General features: G+C 41.8%; 1 protein-coding gene and 1 non-coding gene across 2 annotated transcripts in view; both read left to right on the forward strand.

Moving 5' to 3' along the window:
* Nucleotides 1–21243, forward strand: part of ica1 (islet cell autoantigen 1) — an 88324-nt gene extending 67081 nt beyond the window's left edge. The window contains exons 13-15 of the mRNA XM_042332010.1: nucleotides 14169–14432; nucleotides 18794–18889; nucleotides 20987–21243. Coding sequence (XP_042187944.1) covers nucleotides 14169–14432; nucleotides 18794–18889; nucleotides 20987–21108 — 482 coding nt within the window. The 3' untranslated portion in view covers nucleotides 21109–21243. The remainder of the gene's footprint in view (nucleotides 1–14168; nucleotides 14433–18793; nucleotides 18890–20986) is intronic.
* Nucleotides 5328–5397, forward strand: trnas-cga. The gene has a single exon. It is a non-coding gene; the product is annotated as a tRNA-Ser (tRNA).
* Nucleotides 21244–21556: the final 313 nt, after the last annotated feature.

Below are 21556 nucleotides of genomic sequence, written 5' to 3' on the forward strand. Positions count from 1 at the left end.
AAAACCCAAAGGACATTAGTACTCTAAGAAAATGAAAACTCTTCAAAGTATATATTGTATAATGAGGATTAACAGATTTAGCAGTTACTCCATTCATTTTGAGCCCATACATGACTCAGCACAATGAAATGTCTTTGTCTTTTTATTTCACCAAAAGCTGATTAAAAACAAAATTCCAGACCAAGGAGGCTACTTTTTCTTGAACAAATCAGACTGGCCACATTTTACATGGGAGCAGTGTCAGATTATTCTTCTGTGTTATTCATCCTTTGGATGAGACATTGAACCGTGGTCCCATATGTCTGTTCAGGTGGACTTAAAGATCTCATGGCCCTACTCGAAAAGAGAAGGGCCAGATAAAGTTGGTCATTCACTTTGTGGCTGTTTGTGTGCAAATTGGCTGCCACATTTGTCTACAAATACACAGTAAAATCCTATGAAATGCTTTGAGACCGATTGACAACATGATACGCAGCTATATCAAATGCATATATTATTTATTCATTTCAGCAACTCCAGAACGTTCTTATCAAATCCACACAGCAATTACACTGTGTCTGTCCTTTAATGAATTTGAAAGGCCATGGAAGGCTACAGCACATTAAATCAGTTCAAGTGACATCCCACTCTGTGAGAATGCAGCTTCAAACTCTTATTGGAATTTCACTTCCAATCCAGTCTGACATTCCAGGTCTGGGGGAAGCACTGCATTGACAGTTGTGCCGTTATTCAGATGAGACATTGAACTGAAATCCCCTTTGCTTAATTTTCAGTGGACTTTAAAGATCCCATGACATTATTGGTAAAGAGAGGGCGATTTGCACGCTGTCCTGATCCTCCCGATTAATGGGCCATTCACAGGCCATCGAGGGATGTGGGACCTCCCAGAACACACAAAATGCTGCTACCTTTATCACCAAATAGTCGCTACACCTGATAGCAGTTGCTTGTGAATTGCTTTTGAGATGTTGCAACTTTATTAATTTTGGTGGTCTTAAATGGTTTATGGGATACAAATTGAGACCCCGAAGTGCCTCCTGTATATTCCTGGAGCATCGTGGTGTATTTCAGGTTGACGGCTGCAACCTTCCCTTCCACCTGGATGGTAATAGTTATGTGAACTAGATTCCCCAGACCTTCAGTCACAGCAAGTTTTTTTTTGAGGGGAAAAGTTGTATTTGGCTTAAAATTGCATGGTGTGCTTTGATAATTATAATAATAATTCATTGTTGGAAATTGTTTGTTAGGAATATTTAAGTCTTATTATCTTATTATCCCCTTACCACCCACTTTTTTTTGGGGGTGCGGTTCTGCCTGAACCTGCCTTTGACGTTGCCGGCTGTGAAGTGTTTGATTACTGGTTCCCAGAATGCTGGTTTCACTCGGATTTCTTTACGTTAAGCAGGTATCCTGGGAACCAGAACTGAAAGAAATGCCAATCTCTGAGGCTGCCTTTGGCCCAACTTCTCTGTTGAAGTTGGGGGAGGGGAATTACACCCACGGACAGTCAGTAATTATCGACTAGCATGACCACAAGTTTCAACTACCCTAGAATTGTCAATGGTGTTAGTGGTAATTAGCACATCGCATTTTTCATTCTGTTAACTGAATGTGTCTGAGTTTAAAGAAAACGATTACCTGGCAGAGGGATAATAATCTGCAGGAAACCCTTCTGGTCTGCATACCAACTCTTTTTCTAGTCATATAGCAAGGAAGGGGTGGGGGGGGATCTGTGTCTGATCACGGTTTTGCATAGTGACGAGCATGAAATTTGATTTTCCCCAATTGTTCTGATGCAGTTGGATTTCTAAGCTGTCTAAGAGCACATGAGCAAGGAAAGAAAACAAACTATCACCCCACTTGCCCTCCACTCTGGCTTAGTGTATATACGACAGTCCTTGGCAATTGCTACATTTGTACACAGAGGCTTTAACTAATGAGTAAAATAAAAAATTAAAATTAAGTCTGTTCCGGAGGTCTGCTCCCTCTTTCCCAAATGTTTATTTTCCCAGACCTTCCCAGTCCCTGAAAAAAAGTACCTGATAGACCAAATACTCAACTGTTCTCAGTTGATTTGTAGAGGACATTTCGTAGAACTTTCTAAAAAAAAAGGTGACGTGTGGGTAGATTTGGATTTTTACTCAAAAAAGAAATCCTAAGATCTAACAAAAAATAATTTATTTTGGTTTTCTGATTTTTTTTATCATTCAGATCTTTCCCTTTCCATTTTATAATGCATTCCTTATTGTGAAATTGTGGTTCACAGCATGCACATATAGGTCATATTTAATGGAGTTTTATTGGGGCATCTGACACCTGTAATAAGATACAAATTCACATTTCGAAACAGTGTAGCAGGCTGGTGATTTATGCAAAATGACAACATCAAATAAATAAGACAGATTTTATAAAAATGTAAAATACAATAATCAGAAATCAGAAAATTGGAATGTTGTTAAAATTCATGTTGGTATTCATCAAACAACCCATCCAGGACAGCATTGTTTCTCATTAATTTGTCATTCACCTCATGTCTGTATTTGGAACCTTCCTTGATTTTTTCTCTCTGTTGCTCTTTATTTTGGTTTCACAATACAAAATTACATTTGTATAGCACCTTTCACGTCAGGAGGACGGCCCAAGTCACTAGACGGTCAGGGATTTGGACCCAAGCTGGGGATCGGGGAGGGTGGAGGGTAGGAGGGTGGCTGAATGCTCAGTCAAAGAGGACGGTTTTGAGACGCGCCTTGACCTCTCCCACCGTCTTCATTTTGTTTCCACAAACGGCTTTTCCTCCGCCCCCGCACTGTCTCGTGCGGTGTCTCTCAGGGCTCTGTCCTCGGTCCCCTCCTCTTCACCCTCTATATGCTCCCCCTGTGGTGACATCATCCGCAGACATGGGGTTAACTTCCACATGTATGCGGATGACACCCAACTCTACCTTTCCTCCTCTACTCTCAACTCCACGACCACCGATGTCCTGACAGCTGCCTGTCCGACATCGAGTCCTGGACGAGAGACAACTTTCTTCAGCTCAACGTGCGTAAAACTGAGGCCCTCCTGATTGGCTCACGTCAGCGCCTCCGCACCTCAGGCGCTGACAGCATCAGCATCCAAGGCTGCACTCTCCACCTCTCAAAGCCAGTCAGGAACCTCGGGGTTCTGTTCGACTCTGAGCTGTCCTTTCTTCCTCATATCTGCGCCACAACTGGCACCGCCTTCCATCACCTCCGAAACATCGCCAGACTACGGCACTACCTCACCCCTCACGTTGCCGAAACTCTGGTCCACGCCTTTATCACCTCAAGGCTGGACTATGGGAACTCTCTCCTCGCCGGCCTTCCCGGCACCGCCCTCCACAAGCTGCAGGTCATTCAGAACTCTGCAGCTCGTGTACTGTCCCGCACCAGGCTTCGGGACCACATCACTCCCACCCTCGCTCGCCTCTACTGGCTTCCCATCCCCCAGAGGATTGAATTCAAGATCCTCATCCTCACCTACAAGGCCATTCACGGCCTCGCTCCCTCCTACCTCTCCAACCTACTATCCCCCTACCTACCTGCCCGTACCCTCCGTTCCTCTGCCTCCGGTCTGCTCCACATCCCCCGCCCCAACCGCCCTACCATCGGTGGCCGGGCCTTGAGCCTCTCAGCCCTCAGGCTCTGGAACTCCATCCCCCAGTGCCTTCGCCTTGCTTCCTCCCTTTCCTCCTTCAAGGCCGGTCTCAAGACGTTTCTCTTTGACCGTGCCTTCAGCTCCCCTCTTGACTCTCTACCCCCTCCTCGCTCCCTCCCTTCCCTCCCCTCACCCTGACCATTTCCCCCCTGCTCGGGTCCTGACCCAACTGTCCAGCGCTTTGGGACGTCCTCCCAATGTGAAAGGCGCTCTATAAATGGAATCTTGTTGTTGCTGTTGTTGAAGGAGGCAAGGGAGGGAGCGAGGCAAAGAAATGGGATGGAGTTCCAAAGGGTGGGGGCAGAAAGGCTGAAGGTCTGGCCGCTGATGTTGGGGTGGGCCGTACGGGGGACATGAAGCAGGCCACAGCCTGCTGAACGAAGGGAGCAGATAGGTTGCTATGTGGTTAGTAGATCATGGCCTGCTAATTCGTAGAGGTAGGGAGAGCAAAGGCCGTGGAGGTGAAGGTGAGGACAAGGATTTTGAATTCCATCCTCTGGGCCTGGCCGAGGGTGGGGGTAATGGGGTCATGGAGCCTAGCGCAGGAGAGGACACGAGCTGCAGAGTTCTGGATGATCTTGATAGGCCGACAAGCAGGGAGTTGGCGTAATCGAGCCTAGATGTGATGAACGCGTGGATGAGGGTTTCAGTGGCCTGAGGGGTGAGGCAGCGGCGGAGCCGGTCGATGTGGCGGAGGTGGGGGAAGGCAGAGCGGGTCATGGCACAGATGTGGCGTAGAAAGGACAGTTGAGGGTCAAACAAGACTCCCAGGTTCTGAACTGGCTTAGTGAGGTGGAGTGTGCAACCTTGAATGGTGATGCTGTCAGCGCCTGAGGTGTGGAGACGCTGACAGGAGCCAATCAGGAGAGCCTCGGTCTTGTTGACGTTCAACTATAGAAAGTTGGCTCTCATCCAGGACTTAATGTCTGCCAGACATTCTGCCAGACATCAAATGGTTACCACATTTGTCTACTAAAAACTAATTGCATTTGAGATTTGTAGTTCATAATGATAAAAAGAATCCTTGCATTTGATATAGCACCGTATCACGTCTTCAAGACGTCTCAAAGGCTTCACAGAATATACTGTTGCACTTGCCTCTCATTCTTTTATTTAAAAACAAATTCTCCTGGACTTCGTATTCAGTGTGGCCATTATTATAGCATAAATTTACAGTGGACCCTGTTCATTTAGGATTTGTGCAACCTTTGAGCCAGCATGACAACTTTTCGCATTAAAATATCCAACTGCTGGTTCATTAGATCGCTGTTGATGTCACTTCCTTCTTTGCTGTGCGAGCAGAACTGAGTTCTGTCAGTTGGCATAAAGCATATTGGTTTCCCGGAGGAATTAGGCACTTTGTGGTATTTTAAGCAAGGGGCGCAATTTGTTTTGTGTTTTTTTTTACCAATAAATCTTTCTGCTTTGTACCTGTTATGGCACATGGCTTATGACCATTATCCTAATTCTAGGATATCTATAATTCTATATTTCCACCTAAAGTGTCAGTACCACAACGTCCATGTAATACAGAAGGTTCAGTTCATTCTACTCCACATGTTAATGAAAGAGCACCACTTCTGCTGTATATATTGCTTTGCTAAAAGGAAATCACTCCAATTCTTTGATCTAGAATTAAGAGCAAAATGTGGAGTCCTGTAGCTCAGGTTAGAGCACTCGCCTCGAAAGCGAGAGACCTGGGTTCGATTCCCAGCAGGGCAAAACCTTGGGCAAGTTTCCTTACTCCACACGCCTGATAATAATCCATCAAGAAAAAAATAATAACAAATTGCTCATTTTTAATCCACGACTGTTTGTGGGACACAGCTGCGCGTAATTGGCTGCCGGGTTTCGCCCACAAATATGCAGTTAATTCCTTTACAGTCTATTCAGTGAAGCGCTTTGAGATATCTAGAAGACGTGAAAAATACTATATCAAATGCAAAGATTATTATTATTTATTAAAATATTGCACACTGCTTGTTAGACTCCATATTATTTGCAGGTCACTCGCTTCATGTCTTGGAGAGGCATTTTCTTTCCTTTTTGGCCTTGCAAAAAATAAACATGCATCCTTGCTGTGATGCTTTCTGTCTAGAGTTATGACTTTAGTTAACCACAGGTGGAGGCATTCTTCTAAGGTTTAAGAAGGCATGTTGATATAGGTTCTGGCAAAAATGTCTCTAATTCTCATTTTCCTATTTGAATTGGCAACATTTTCCTGGAATGTGGACTGTGCTTTCATTTGAACAATGTTAATATCTATTGTACCTAAAGGCAAGTTATCTGTCATCAGACAATTGATTCTTTGCTATAGATCTGCCTGATTTACTGTATATTAACATTCCACTGAACAAGCTAAAGGAACTACATAATTTGTGTGAATAAAATGCAGTGAGTTGAAAAAGAGGTTAATAGTTCTGTACAGTCAAATTAGTCTGTCAGATCTACTTGAGAAGTGTTAGCAGCTTGTGGGCCAGTACAGAAAGAATCCAGCCAATTCAGGCATAAGTATAAGATTTTTTAAAAAATCAGAGTCCTGACAACAAACCGTCTGAATATATGGGTAAGGAAAGAAGAACAATGCTATTGATTTTTCTTAATATTGTAGTAGCAACAGTAATACTTAATTTCATGAATTGATACACAAACAGCAGTAAATGTACTTCATATTAGACCTTCACTAATAGCATGGTAACCTTTTAATTGCAAATTTCCATTCTTGCTTTGGGGTTACAGATGCTGCTGCAGCAGTTAGAGGCTTCTCATGTTTATTGATGTTGTTTTTCCTGTAGGGTGTGAAATCTAGGTCAAGGGAAGCTTTCTGACTTACTGCTACTCATTCACAGCAGTGTGTTTAATCAATCTAACATGATGCTAATATTTTGATGCGCCCTACAAAGCTTTTTTTCTCTTCCATAGTCTGTGTGATTACTTCCTTTTTAACCCATTTAATAAGCTGTTTAGCATATTCATCTTCATTTTAGGTTTCAAATCATGTTTCTTTCTCTCACTTCAGTTATCCTGTGATTTTTGTCCACTTACCTCTTTTGTTTCCCGAAAATGGTAACTCCAGCTGTATTACAATACTCATGTGCCCTTGGATACACCTTGTCTAAGTGTTCGTTTTTAAGTGTTTCTGCCTGTACACTAATTCTTGGCAGTACATTTACTATGGGGACCATATCAGCTAAGTCCCAGGCCTTTCCTCATCTATATTCATCCAAGTTCAGGCTCTACAGCCCAGAATGACATATCTTTTGTTTTTATCCAACCCTCTCCTTTGCTCCATGCTCCATTGCCTCACTATAGTGATATTTTTGTTTAAAGTCAGCCGGGTGTCTTGAGACATGCACCCATCACCCTGCTTAAGAGTAACCAACCCATAGTGATCTGGTTAAGATGAAGAACTTGCCAATTGCAGTTGCAAATGCACAAACTTATCATTTTGAGAACAATGCACCAGAGCTCTGCAATTCAACGTAGTCACCTTGCCCCATTAATCAAATAGTTCAAAAGAAAAAGGTAATGCTTCCTGCCTACCATAATAATAATAATCCTTGCATTTGATATAGTGCTTTTCATATTTTCTAGACGTTTCAAATCGCTTTACAGAATATACTGTAAAGTGTATTGACTGTATATTTGTGGGTGAAACGTGCCAGCCAATTGCACACAGCAGTGCCCCACAAACAGTCGTGGATTGAAAATGACCAAATTATTATTGTTTTTTTTCAAAGGATTATAATCCCCGGAAAAGTGATCCACCAAGCGACTAACAACCGGGCTCCTACTTACTGCTAGGTAAACAGAGGCGTCTGGAGTAAGGAAACTTGCCCAACATTTCGCCCTGGCAGGAATCAAACCCAGGTCTCTCGCTTGCGAGGCGAGTGCTTTAACCACTAAGCTACAGGACTCCACGTCTTTGTAACTTAGATATATTTTGGTCAGCCAGGTGTCTGAGCCCTTACAGTCAAATACATTTAAGGTCGGCCACTTAGGTCAGGTATAGCCATGCAAATATCTGCTTTGCAATCCTTAGATCTTTTAAACTGAATCTGACAAAGCGGTGCTCTCCCAACACTACATTGGAGTGTCAGCCTGGACTGTGAGTTAAAATTCCTGATGTGGGGTTTGAACCCACATCCTGAGACGAGAGTGCTACCAATTGAGCTAGGTTTGGCACCTAATTTGTGGAGTTTAGGAAATAAATTTTCATCACTCAACAATTGGAGTGGGAAGCGTAATTTATATTTCCTGTTCCAAATTTACATACGACAGAGTTGCCAAGAGCTCAGGGCATGCACAGTATGGGTCACATTTCAGAAACTCTGCTTTGTTTTTAATGTGATAGAAGAGTCGGGAGTGGAACTGCTAAATTAATAGATCTTTTGGGGCATCACATTGATTCTGTTAAGCAGTGGAATTTCATTAACGATTTCATTAATGGTTGGGCTGAAGGTTTTTGTGATAACAATCTCAGAAAACTGCATGTTTATGTATCTAAAAGTAGGATATTGGCTTGACTCAAACCCAGTATTTTATGAAGTAGTATTTAGAATCTGCTTTGAGTATGCTATTGCTAAGTAGCAAAACAAGTTGGCAGCTGAGCAATTTTTGAAAATAACTTGCACTTATGTAGCGCCCTTCACACAGGGCAGTATGTCGGGTGTTTATTTTCAGAAGAAAAAAACAAACCATTGAGCTTTAGCGAGGAGTAGGGTTTCAGATCTGAAATCAATCAATACAATTCTGACATTTAAACAGAATTGGATTGATATTTATTGCATGAAATATAACAAACCATCATGGGATTTTTTTCCCCCATAAAGTGTTAAAATAATTGTAGACCCATGTTTGTCCTAGATAAATAAAGTTAACATTACTGTAAAGTTTTTCAGCTCAGTTTCAGTGTAGGTCACACATCTTACATTTGTATGATAATATTTTAAGCCCCCTGAGGTGCAGAAGGGATGGAATTAATGTCTTGGCAGTATCTCCTGAATAATTTAAGCATTTATAGACATGCACCAACCTTCATGTAATAGTTTTCTCTACCACTGGGACAGTTACTTTCAGAAATGAGATTGCACAAACAAAATTCTAGACGGTTATTTTTGTGTCTGCGTATATTTTGCTTTTCAGTGTTGTCTCAAGATAATTTCAGTAGATTTTTACAAAGTTCGATACTTATCAGTGTGTCAGATTGTTTTATAAATCCATTTTATTCTGAAATTCTCAACTTATTTAATTTTCATTTTTTATGTCATTCATTGGTTTCAGAAGATCATTCTCAAAGGCTTGAGAATTTTCAGTGTAATTTTCTGCAGCTACTTTTGCAACATTAGTTTTTAATATAATTGAGGTGCCTTGATAAGTATTTGAATGTCACAAGATTTCTTTGAATAACCAAACATATTTTTATATGTTCTGTTTTATCTGGAGTGCTACAATGAATTGTTTGTTTTCACCATTTCTGTTTTTGGACAGCTGGCTGTCTTAGTAAATGTATGCCTCCTACAAATGGAAATTTCTATGTCCAGAACGGAGAGCACACAATTACCTAATTCCAGAAGGTTTTTGACGCAGGTTGGCTGGAGCCAAGGTTTTGGTTACCCCATAGTGAGTGTTGGAGTACTGCTGGAGTTTAATGAGCTAGAACCACATAGCTTCCATTACAATACGCCATCTGCTTTGATGGGAGAGTTAATATACCAGAGGACTGGACCTCAGTGGGTCAAAGGACCATTGATAACCATATTACTTCTGATGCAATTATGAACTTGATGCTCATTTAAAAAAAAGATGCATTATTGAGCACAACCAGAGACTTTTTTTTAACATGCTGGGAAACTGTATGTTTGCAGAGATGCTGGGAAACTGTATTGCTAAAGTAGGTGCAAATGCAATAATCACCACTTCAATTAATTTGGACCAGTTCCCAGCATCCTACCTTTTTTTAATAATTGAATTCCCACAGTGGGGCTTAAGAAAATCTGTGTGTATCCATCCATGAATGCTTTATGATAGCTTGCTTCTTGAGTCTTGATGGCAACTTAGTGTAAGCTAAGTGTAGCAACTGTGATTCCAATACTTCTCAGTGTATGTAACCAGGAAGATGCCCCATTAGCTGTGACTCACAAGCAATCTAACACTTGTCAAATTGAACAAAAACTTAATAAAAAAAAAGAAAATTGAGAAGGGCAAGTCTCCCAGCATCATTTGATTTTGACAGCTTGATCAAGCTTGGCTTTTGTGGCTTTTTACCCCCAAATAAATTCAATTTAATCTGAATTTTTTAAAAAAATACCTGGAGGTGAAAATAACATCCTAAAGGGCTGATTTAATTTTGGGATTAAATTCATTTTTAATGATAATTCTTCCCCCAAGGAAAACAAGCTAATGAAGACTATCCTTCCAAGTTGACCTTAATTTTGTTCATAATTACTTTATATCTGATATCAATATCACAAAAATTACGCCTAATTCGGAAAGAGGAAAAACAAGATAAAGAAACAAATAAAAGGCAGGAAAAGAAAACTAACTTTTAAGAGGAATTGAATCCTAATGGGTGACCTGTTTGCGATAAATAATTGAACAAGTAAACAGTCCTAACCAGCTGTGCTGCAAACATAAATGATAATTTACAGAAGAATTTAAAACGTGTTATAGGAAAATGTTTAAAATCTTTTCCTATATTTTTTCCCATGTCTTCTCCATACTGTCTTCTCATTTCCAGTTGAGAGGTCGAACGCATAATGTACTCATAGGATTCTGCTAATGATGCTGTGTAAATGGTTAGGTGGAAGAAGGCAAGAGTAATTTTGGGTGACTTTTTTCTGCTACTCCTAGACAGAATTCTACTGCAATATTCTGCAGTTCAACGTAAATTAGAAAAAGTGTTGTAAACACCCCCTCCCCCCCCCAAAAAAGCTATTCTCAAGGAAACTGAGATAAGAAATTGCAAGTGTGAAATCTAGTCGTTCCTTATCATCTTTCTAATGAAACGATCAACATTTTAGTTGTGCATTTTTTTGTGCATCGGGAAACTAGAATTCCTTCACTCCATCGAGAAATTCTAAAATCTTTCCATTAGACTGGTAAATGCTAAAACTTTATCAATATTATAATAAGAAAATACTACTATCTACCAAGACACAATTATAGCACAACTTTTTAACATCTAATAAGAATTCATGGTGCTTCATATGGGATCTGAGGAGGGCAGAGAGAGCAACCTCTGCTTCTGAAATGTAGGGTTCCCACAAAGGGACTTTGTGTTACAGTGATACCGTTGACTGTATACCACTATTGATTATGGATCAAAAGCTACAAATTCCATTTGCCTGGATTCTGTAGATTAGGCATTGAAATATTCCCATGACAATAACTGATCTATTCAGTCTATTTGTTAATCAGGCATACTTACGACTGAAAATAGGAAGGATCAGAAAATTTGTCGTTAATACATTTTAGCTGCGAGTTAACATCTTTGGTCTGCTTTTATGTAACAATGTAGAGTAAACAGATCTTGGTGGGAGAATTTATGTTGCATAACTTTCTCTCTGTTAATGTTACTTCAGCAGTTCATGCTTCGTTAAGTTTTAACTAGACTTCATAGGCTGTTATTGCTCAACAGTGGGTTTCTTTTGAAAAAAATGTATATAAAATCTTTTCTTTAGGGAGATTGTAGACCAAGACACAAGAAGAAACTCCCTTCTCTTTTTGAATTGTATCATGGAATCTTTAATGTGCACCTGAATAAACTGTCGGGCGGGACCTCAGTTTGTCGTTTGCATGTCAGCCCAGACTATGAGCTCAAGTTCCAACATGAGGCTTTGTCCTTGAGATGAGATTTCTTTAAATAAATTGGTTGTTCACTTCATTGTTATTTGTGGGATCATGTTGAGTGCAAACACGGCCGCTGCATTTGCCTTGAAAAATAGTCACAACAATTGTCAGCAATTATTTGTGAAGCCCTTTGGGACATTTTGATGTTCTAGACACTACACTGAATACACTAGCTCACAGGGAATTCCTACCATCCATTTAGTGAGGGTTCATACCCTTGCTTTTTGGATGTCAAATGACTGACTGACTATTCTCCTCGGGGGAGAGGTAAGTGGGTCTCCTAGAAGATGACCTGACTTCAAGGTGACATGCTTGGCAACGCAATGTCGGAATTGAGCCAAGCTTCTGGAGTACGCGCTTCAAGATGCTACCCTGTGTGGAGTGAGGCATATAAATCCAAGTTGTTGGCGGCCTTAGAAATCCAGTTCCTGAACTAGGTGGATCTGCAGTATTCCAGGGCACTGTTGATAGCAACAAAGCCAGCCTGGCTCATCGGCGGAACTTGGAAGAACAGACTATTCATTGGAAGTAGGGATTCTTCCCACTCAGCTCCCATTAACCCTGCAAGTCAAAGCCTTAACAGGTAGAATGGTCCTAGCTGGTCAAGCAGCAGAAAAGCTTGCCAGACACTAGTGGCAACCTATTTTGGATTTAGCGGTTAGACTCCAGCAGTACTCCAATGCAAACTCTGGGGTTCCCAAGCCTTGGATCTTGCCAATTTGTGTCTAATACTCTGGTGAGCAGGAATGCGACCCTCCAGGGAGAGTGTGCATTCCATTCCAATAAATACCACTGAAATTTCCATGCATCCCACCATGTACAGGTGGAATGCATGGAACTTGGGTACACTTAAGCATTGTAATGGGTTTTGTCAGCCAGGTGTGGCTGACAAAAAAAATGCAATGATTATTATTTTTATTTTATAATACCAACCAACAACTGAACACACAATGTGGGTGCAAACCTCAGTCAAGATATACCAACATCTTTTTTCCCACCCATCCTGCATATTTGGGGATATATGGAATACAATCTACCTCAAGTCACTTCACAGGATTTACTGTGGAATGGATTGACTGTGTATGTCAGTAGACTGCGTCTACCAAGACAATAACAACAATATTACATTTGTATAGTGCCTTTCATGTCGGGAGGACGTCCCAAGGTGCTGAACAGTCAGTGTTTCGGACCTGAGCTGTGGGTCGGGATAGGGGAGGGTTGAGAGCAGAGGGGCAAGCAGGGTGATCGAAGGCACGGTCGAAGATGAGGGTCTTGAGACAGGTCTTGAAGAGGCAAGGGAGCGGGTGAGGCAGAGGACTGCTGGATGGAGCTCCAGAGGGTGCAGAAGGCCTGCACACCAATGGTGAGGCGGGCAAGGGGGAGACGTGAAGCAGGCCGGAGCCCGCTGAGTGGAGGGAGCGAGCAGGATGGTAGGGGAGGTCGCAGAGGTAGGGGAGAGCAAGGCCATGGAGGGCTTTGAAGGTGAGGAGCAGGATCTTCTTGAACTGTATCCTCTGTGTGATGGGAAGCCAGTGGAGTCGGGTGAGGATGGCGGTGATAGCATCACAGAGCCTGGTGCGAGAGGGAACACGGGCTGAATAGTTTTGGATGATCCTCAGCCTATGGAGGGAGGAGTTGGGGAGGCCGACAAGCAAGGAGTTTCCGTAGTGAAGGTTCGATGTTATGAATGTATGAATGAGAGTCTCGGTGGCCTGGACTGGTTCTGGACTGGCTTAGCAAGGTGGAGTGTGCATCCATAGATGGTGATGCTGTCAGTGTCTGAGGTGTGGAGGCGCTGACGGGAGCCAATCAGGAGAGCCTCCATCTTGTTGATGCTCAACTGAAGAAAGTTAGCTCTCATCCAGGACTTGATGTCTGACAGACATTCTGTCAGGACAGCAGTCGTCCTGGAGTCAAGAGTGGAGGCAGAGAGATACAGTTGGGTGTCATCCGCATACATGTGGAAGTTGACCCCATGTCTGCGGATGATGTCACCAAGAGTGAGACAAATTATAGGATGACTTTTTAACATTAGATTTACATCTAATAGGACATCACGATGCCTTTGCTGAAAGCACATTACTATGTGGATAGGAATGTGTGCAGGAATGTGTAGAACCAGAAAAGGACAATGGTCCATCCAGCTGGTCCCCAAAATAGTCATATTTTTTGAGCTTTTTTCACTCTTGCAAGATCTGCAAGCAGTATACTTCTGTAGAGTGCAGAGGTCACAATAAATAGTTGGGTGGATTTACAAGCAAGTCCGCCCCAAAATCTATTAGAATATGTAGAGGAGTTTACTAAATAAATTCATGGGACTTTCCTGTGAATTAGATAATCTAAATAAATGTAAGTCTTTTAAATTGTGGCACGAGTACAGGAGATTTTAGAATGTTATTTTGCACTCTACATTGTGACTGTGGCTGACAAATGACTTTTCTTAAAGCAGCTTATGTTGTGAGTGTATTGATTGAGGCCAAGACCACTGGACTCTTTTACGTAAAAAAAACCTTGATGCTGAAATGGGAATATGTGGACATTCTGGAAAGATGAGATTAAATGGGCTGAAGGGCTTTCTTCATTCAAATCAATCTTGTGATATTGGAATTTTTGTACTGACAGAGTGTCTCTTTTTCAATTAGTTTCCGAGGATTTGTTGAGCAGCCCCATGGAGTTGAGTAAAAATGATAAGGATGAAATGGCATTGCTAAATGAAATCCTGAACGCCTCTTCGCTGGAGGAGGGTGACTTCAGCAAGGAATGGCAGACCGTGTTTGGAGATGACGTTTTCAGTCTTCCTACCGATCTAGCTGCTGGAGAATCTGATCAATCTGCGGCTGCTCCAGGCTTCCTTCCATCACAACTATTTGACAAAAACTTGAGTGATTTATCATCTTCACTGACTAGTAAGTACAAAGGCTGTAACACACTACCTTAAACTGTTACACCAATATGCATATCTCTATAATTTTTTTTCCCAAAGGATCTTGAAATTTAACATGGAATTTTTCTAATTATTTCCTAGCTTGTTTTCATTGTGATGTTGTTACTCTGTGATGGAGTTTCCCTGGTGTCCTGACCAACAGTGCCCCAGATAAAATTGGTCATTTACCTCCTGGCTGTTTGTGGGACATTGTTGTGTGTACATTGGTTGCTGTGTTTGCCTACAGTATACTACACCTTACAATAAAATCCTATCAAGCGATATGTGTTTTGACAACATAATCAAATGAAGGAATTATTAATATATAACCTATGTTTTCTCACTTAAAAACTGTTAGCCCACCAATTTATCTGCACCAATGACTAAGTTAGAGGGACATATTTACCTTCTTCCTCTGCTGTTTACCACTGCAATTGCAAAAACAATAGGTAGATGAAACCCACCTCCTATCAGCTCTTAAGAATGAATTGTTGCTATATTTAGGTTTTATTATGAGAAACTTTTTTTCAATCGTGTTTTGAATAAGAAAAAATCGGGTTCATTAACTAAGTGGCATATGTCTTGTACACTATCTAAATGTCTGTAACAAGTGTTTGTCTCAATAACCATCATAGGACAGGGGGTCCCCGATTTAATAATAAACAGAATGTATTTGTACAGCACAATTCTTATAAGAAAGTCTCAAAGTTCCTTATGAAATTTGATTAATTAAAAGTCAATGTTACAAGAGCAAATACAGCAGATAATCTGCACCAATAATGTCCTATAAACAATAAGATGAGTAGATCATTAATTAGAATTTTTTGGATGAGGAGGCCAATATATCTAGGAGAAAAATTGCATCCTTCTTTGATACAGTAGCAGGGCAGCGTGCCATTGGGGCTCGCACGTGCTTATTTAAGGCTAGTACCAAAGAATGACCTATGGAACTTTACAAGTAAGGAAACAAAGTAAAAGCAAAGAAAATCAAAATGCCCTTAACAAAGAAAATTTAAAATCATTACATTTGATACAGCACCTTTCAAGTCAGGAAGATGTCTCCAAACACTTCACAGGATATACAGTAAAGTGTTGTGGCTCTTTGGATAATTAAGTAATTGGATAATTTAACTGCAACATTTACTGTTTAAATATATCAGCACTCAGCAATTTACAGACAATGACCTTCTATAATAAAGTGTAGTTGTTCCTTCATATGTTATTGCTAATCTTTTATCCAGTCCTTTAGCATTATTAATTGCAATTAATAGCAATTAGCATGCTGAAGGTGGCAAAGAAGTGGACTCTCCCATCAAATTCCTCAGTCACACCTATGCTACTGTCACAGAAGTTCTTGGACCTTCCTATAAAGAGGGATATTCAGTCATCACCGCAATTACTCACTTGTTAGAAACCGAGTAACTGGTAGCAGTACTAGGAGCAGCTCAGCTTGTCTGTTTATACTCACAATCCCGTATTAACCCTCAGACGTCTAAAGGACGTAAAAAGCACTATATCAAATGAAAGGATTATTATTAACAATGTAAGAAACAGAAGAACAAGGAAGAAATAAAAGGATAACAAAAGGGCCAAGGTGTACATTCAATCACACTTCCCTGCCTCATCCCCATACATTAGATTACATTAGAATATACAGCACAGAAATAGGCCATTCGACCCAACTGGTCTATGCCGGTGTTTATGTTCCACATGAGCCTCCTCCTGTCCTTCATCAACTAAGCCTTCAAGCATAACCTGCTAGCATAACCATACCACTCTCGGTCCTTCATATATCTGCCTATGTTCCTCTTTGTGGAGTCCTCCGGAACATCGCCAGACTATGGCATTACCTCACCCCTCACGCTGCAGAAACCCTGGTTCACGCCTTTATCACCTCAAGGCTGGACTATGGGAACTCTCTCCTCGCCGGCCTTCCCGGCACCTCCCTCCACAAGCTGCAGGTCATTCAGAACTCTGCAGCTCGTGTACTGTCCCGCACCAGGCTTCGGGACCACATCACTCCCACCCTCGCTCGCCTCCACTGGCTCCCCATCCCCCAGAGGATTGATTTCAAGATCCTCATCCTCACCTACAAGGCCATTCACGGCCTCGCTCCCTCCTACCTCTCCGACCTACTATCCCCCTACCTACCTGCCCGTACCCTCCGTTCCTCTGGCTCCGGTCTGCCCACATCCCCCGCCCCAATCGCCCTACCATCGGTGGTCGGGCCTTCAGCCTCTCAGCCCCGAGGCTCTGGAACTCCATCCCCCAGTGCCTTCGCCGCTTCCTCCCTTTCCTCCTTCAAGGCCGGTCTCAAAACCTTTCTCTTTGACCGTGCCTTCAGCTCCCCTCTCGACTCTCTTCCCCCTCCTCGCTCCCTCCCTTCCCTCCCCTCACCCTGACGATTTCCCCCCTCCTTGCTCCCTCCCTTCCCTCACCCTGACCATTTCCCCCTCCTCGCTCCCTCCCTTCCCTCCCCTCACCCTGACCATTTCCCCCCTGCTCGGGTCATGACCCAACTGTGCGGCGCCTTGGGACGTCCTCCTGACGTGAAAGGCGCTTTATAAATGGAATCTTGTTGTTGTTGTTGTCCTGTAGCTCAGTGGTTAGAGCACTCGCTTTGCAAGTGAGAGACCTGAGTTCAATTCCAGGCAGAGGGCGAAACCTTGGGCAAGTTTCCTTACTCCACACAGAGCCTAATAATAATCCCTCCAAAACAAAAAACAATAATAAATTGGTCATTTTCAATCTACGACTGTTTGTGGGACATTGCTGTGCACAATTGGCTGCTGCGTTTGCCCACAAATATGCAGTCAATTCACTTTACAGTGTGTTCTGTGAAGCGCTTTGGGACGTCCTCCCGACGTGAAAAGCGCTATATCAAATGCAAGGATTATTACTATTATTAAAACCCACAATGGACTCTGCCTCCACCTTCTCAACAGATCTCTGAATGGAAACATTTTGCATATTGAGTTGTTTTCTCAGGCCTGTATTTCTGTTTCTTCAATTTAATACACCTGTCAAAAATGTATTACGTGGCTTTAAGGATTGGAGCATATTCTGCTCCAAACTATTATTTGAAAATACTGTAAAGCAAACTAACGTTAAAAAGTACACACATACACACACACATATGTACATGCACAGAAGTGTGCCCTTTGAGGATTTTTACAGCCCTGATGTCTGGTGTATTTTGTTTCTAATTAGCATTCAGATCTGAATTGAAGTAAGAAAATAAGTTACAGAGACTAACAAGTTAAAACCAGTTCAGGCTAAAAACATATGGATATAGCGAAACTAGGCAAACAGACATTTATTCAAACAAGCACAGTGAGGGTTCTAGCTGCAGAATGATTAATGTTATAAACCTGCCCATTTGACCTCTTCCTAGAATTGTAATGCAGCAGTGTTTTGAATAATTTGCTCATGGTCTATAATTTAACATGAAGTTATTAAATTCATACATTTCTTCAGTCATGCCATTAGCATACTTCAGAATTCACTTATTGTAATGCAGAGTCTTGCTCATTCTGGTATCAGCCAAGCTCAGTTAGTAGGACTCTTAACTCTTGAGTCAGAAGATTGTGGTTTCAAGCCCCATCCTTGTCTACACACACAGGTCTTTGAGCTTGCAGCCTAGGCTGACACTTCAGTACAGTGCTGGAGATGTGTTGCATTGTTGCATTGTCAAAGGTGCCATCCTCCGGGTGAGCTGCTCTACCCAGGTCCCATCTGCCTGTTCAGGTAAACTTTAAAGATCTCACAGCACTCTTCAAAAAGCAAAGAGTTTCACCCAATGTCTTTGCCAACAATCCCTCATATAAAAGAATTGGTCATTCACTAGTAGGATGTTGCTGTACACAAACTGGCTTCTGTGTTCATCTTCACTACACATTACAGAATCTCTTAGCGTTCTCTTGAAGTGATGAGATACTAAATCAAATGAAAGGATTAATATTTATTATCAAGACTAAATTGCAATTTGGTTTGATGCGGGTGAAATTTATTAAAAAAAATTATTTGAAAGCGATTGTCTTCTAGGAACAGTATGACACAGTTTTTCCCATAATGTGTTTTTTTCCCCATGAATATAAGTGAAGTTTTGGGAAATATACTTGAGAAAGTAAGTATAATTTGAAAGTAAGTACTGCAGCTTAGAGATGAGCTATGATACATAACCAGACCTCAATTTCGGAAACAATGTTTTGAATTGATATTGGTATTTTACCAATGCGCATACTCTTATTATACCTGAGTTTGTTTAGAATTATGTCTCAGTTTTTGGTTAGTGAGAGAATATGGTCTGGAACTAATGTTACATTGATGTTGATTTGTTAATAGGTTGGGCGGAAGCTGGTGCCACATCTCAGTTCATATTCCAATCAACCGAGCAAGTAAATGGGCTCACCCAGAACCTCAGTAAGATCCCACTTAAAGGTAATCAAAAAAAACCCAGCAAAAACTTACATTTATATCATGTCATTCACATGGGGTAGAGTCTTGGAGCACTTAACAGTGATGGAATTTGACTCCAAGCAACGATAGGGAGGGTTTGAGGGAGAATGTTCCAGATTTTCGGAGCATGGTGGCTGAGAGCTCAGACGCCGGCGGTGGAGGGGACAAGCAGGCGACCTGAACCAGCCGAGCAGAGGTAGGAGGTGACCGTGGGTATGGTCGAAGAGGAAAGTCTTCAGACGTGATCTGAAAATGGGGCCAAGGCAGGGGGATTGAGGGAGAGTGTTCCAGATTTTCTGAGCATGGTGGCTGAGAGCTCAGACGCCGATGGTGGAGGGGACAAGCAGGGGACCGGAACCAGCCGAGCGGAGGTGATGGGTGAGGGAGTGGGGAGTAAGCAGGTCAGAGAGGTCACGAGGTGCCAGGGCATGAAGGGATTTGTTGTGATGATCATACTTTTTTGATTAAAATCATTCTCATCTCAGGTCTGTAATCGGGTTGTGAAACACATCTACAACATGAAAGGGCTTGGTATCGTCATATATTGTTTGCCTTTTATGTCCCTTTTTTGGACTTTTTTTTTCTTATTCTCACTTCAGCAGGCCCTGGCCTGCTTCACGTCCCCCGCCTCGCTCGCCCCACTATTGGCGGGCATGCCTTCTGCCACTCTGCCCCTAACCCTTTGGAACTGCATCCCGCAGTCACTTCGTCTCGCCCCCTTTTTTGCCTCCTCCAAGACCATCTCAAGACCCTCCTCTTTGACCGTCCTTTCAATCACCCTGCTTTCCTACCCTGCCCTCTGCCCTCCACCCTCCCTGACCCAGACCCCCAGCTCAGGTCCGATACTCTGTCTGTCCAGCACCTTGGGACGTCCTCCCAACGTGAAAGGCACTTTACAAATGTAATTTTGTTGTTGTTGTTCACTCCAGCATCTTTTTTGTTCTCCTCAGACGTACATACAGGCAGGGTGGTTCAGCCAGTCGGTGTATCTTCATGGATGATGTTTGTGCTCAAAAGCTGACCTGAAGAGTTTGCACTTCTGAATTTTCCTGGTCCTAATCTTAATACAATTGTCTCAAAATTTACGATTGTGCTTAATTGTGGAAAATTCTTCAATTCAGTCATAATTTGAAAGCCGGTTTAATGCAGGTCTAAGGCCTGACGTGTCCATTAGTGAGTCTTTGTTAGTCCCTTGTTAGTCAGTCTTGGAATAGTTAATACTGTAAGGGAAAGAAAAAACAAACATTATAAAAAGAAAAGTGGGCTGATCTAGTGAGGGGATCAGAAGTTGATGTTCTACTTTATTGAGTTTTGGAGGAAATCTAGGTGCTGGTGAAGGTCCCTCGTCCAATGCTGTCTCCTCCCTGTGGCCTATCACCTGCCGTATTTTAATAATCTTCGCATTTGATGCTGCGTCTTATCACATCGTCAAGATGTCTCAAAGCGCCTCACAGGATTTCACTGTGAAACGTAGTGACTAGGCATTTGTAGGCAAATGCTATTCATGACCTTCACTTCCGAAATCCTAAAGAACAAAACAGCAAAATATCTAACTTGCAATGGGAACCTGAAAAACAAAAGGCTGGCAGGGCTGCAAAGCTGACACAAATGGCTGCCAGATTTGCCTACAAAAAACACTTTAATAGTAATTATTTGTGAAACGGTTTGAAACATTTCAGTGTGATAAAGTGCTCTAAAAATGCAAGTTTTTTTCCTTTCTATAATGCCTGCGTTTGGATGACATTGAGAATCAAAACAGTGTTTTATTACTTATTCTGGGACTAGTATAATGTGCATTTTTTAAACAAACAGTAAGCTGTTTAGGAGTGATCCTGACCTGTGAGTTGTTGATGCACGACATTTGACTACAGGCTGGTAATTGACTGCCGAGAGGCTTCTGGTTTGTACTTAGCAAATTGCTCTTTCTGATCAAGATCATGTTGAACATAGATGCAGCAAGAATCTGAGCTTTCTCTGCCAAATAAACAAGGATATGTTTTGCAGTCAAAATCCAGTATTGCAACCATGTGTGTGTTGTCAGGCACCATGGTAACATTGAAATTTTTTTTGTGTTTACAGCTCCTCAGAAAAACCCAACGGACCTGTCTACATGGTTTAACCTTTTTGCTGACTTGGATCCTTTATCAAACCCAGATGCTATTGGACGAACTGACAAAGAGCACAAGCTGCTCAATGCATGACATTGTACGTAAATAACCTATCGACTCCGATCACAACTATATATCATTGTAATGTTGAGTAAATCTATGAAATGTTGAGTTCCAGAACCTAATTTTCTAATATGTCAGTGAGATTAAAAACTGCTGAAAAAAGTTTATTGAATAATTTTTATTAGAACGAAGATGAGAATCCAACAGAGATGATTTATCCCGTAACTTTTGATGTCTTATTGCTAAACAACAGGCGTGAAGAGAGTAATTACGTGGACAGTTTGCATTTATTTGTTTCCCTCTTTAATTCTACAATTGCATGCCTATTTAAGTTTCTAACGTACTGCAAACTTGAGGTTGAAAAATGCAGTTGATATAAATTCCAGTCAATCCTTTGTAACGAAGAGCAGACAACAGAATATTATTCGAAGGTGCTTCCTCTATCCCTTCCTTGTGGAAGTCCAGGAATCACACCTAA

Source organism: Callorhinchus milii, unplaced genomic scaffold (assembly GCF_018977255.1).
Source record: "Callorhinchus milii isolate IMCB2004 unplaced genomic scaffold, IMCB_Cmil_1.0 Scaffold2, whole genome shotgun sequence".
Classification (NCBI taxonomy): Eukaryota; Metazoa; Chordata; class Chondrichthyes; order Chimaeriformes; family Callorhinchidae; genus Callorhinchus; species Callorhinchus milii.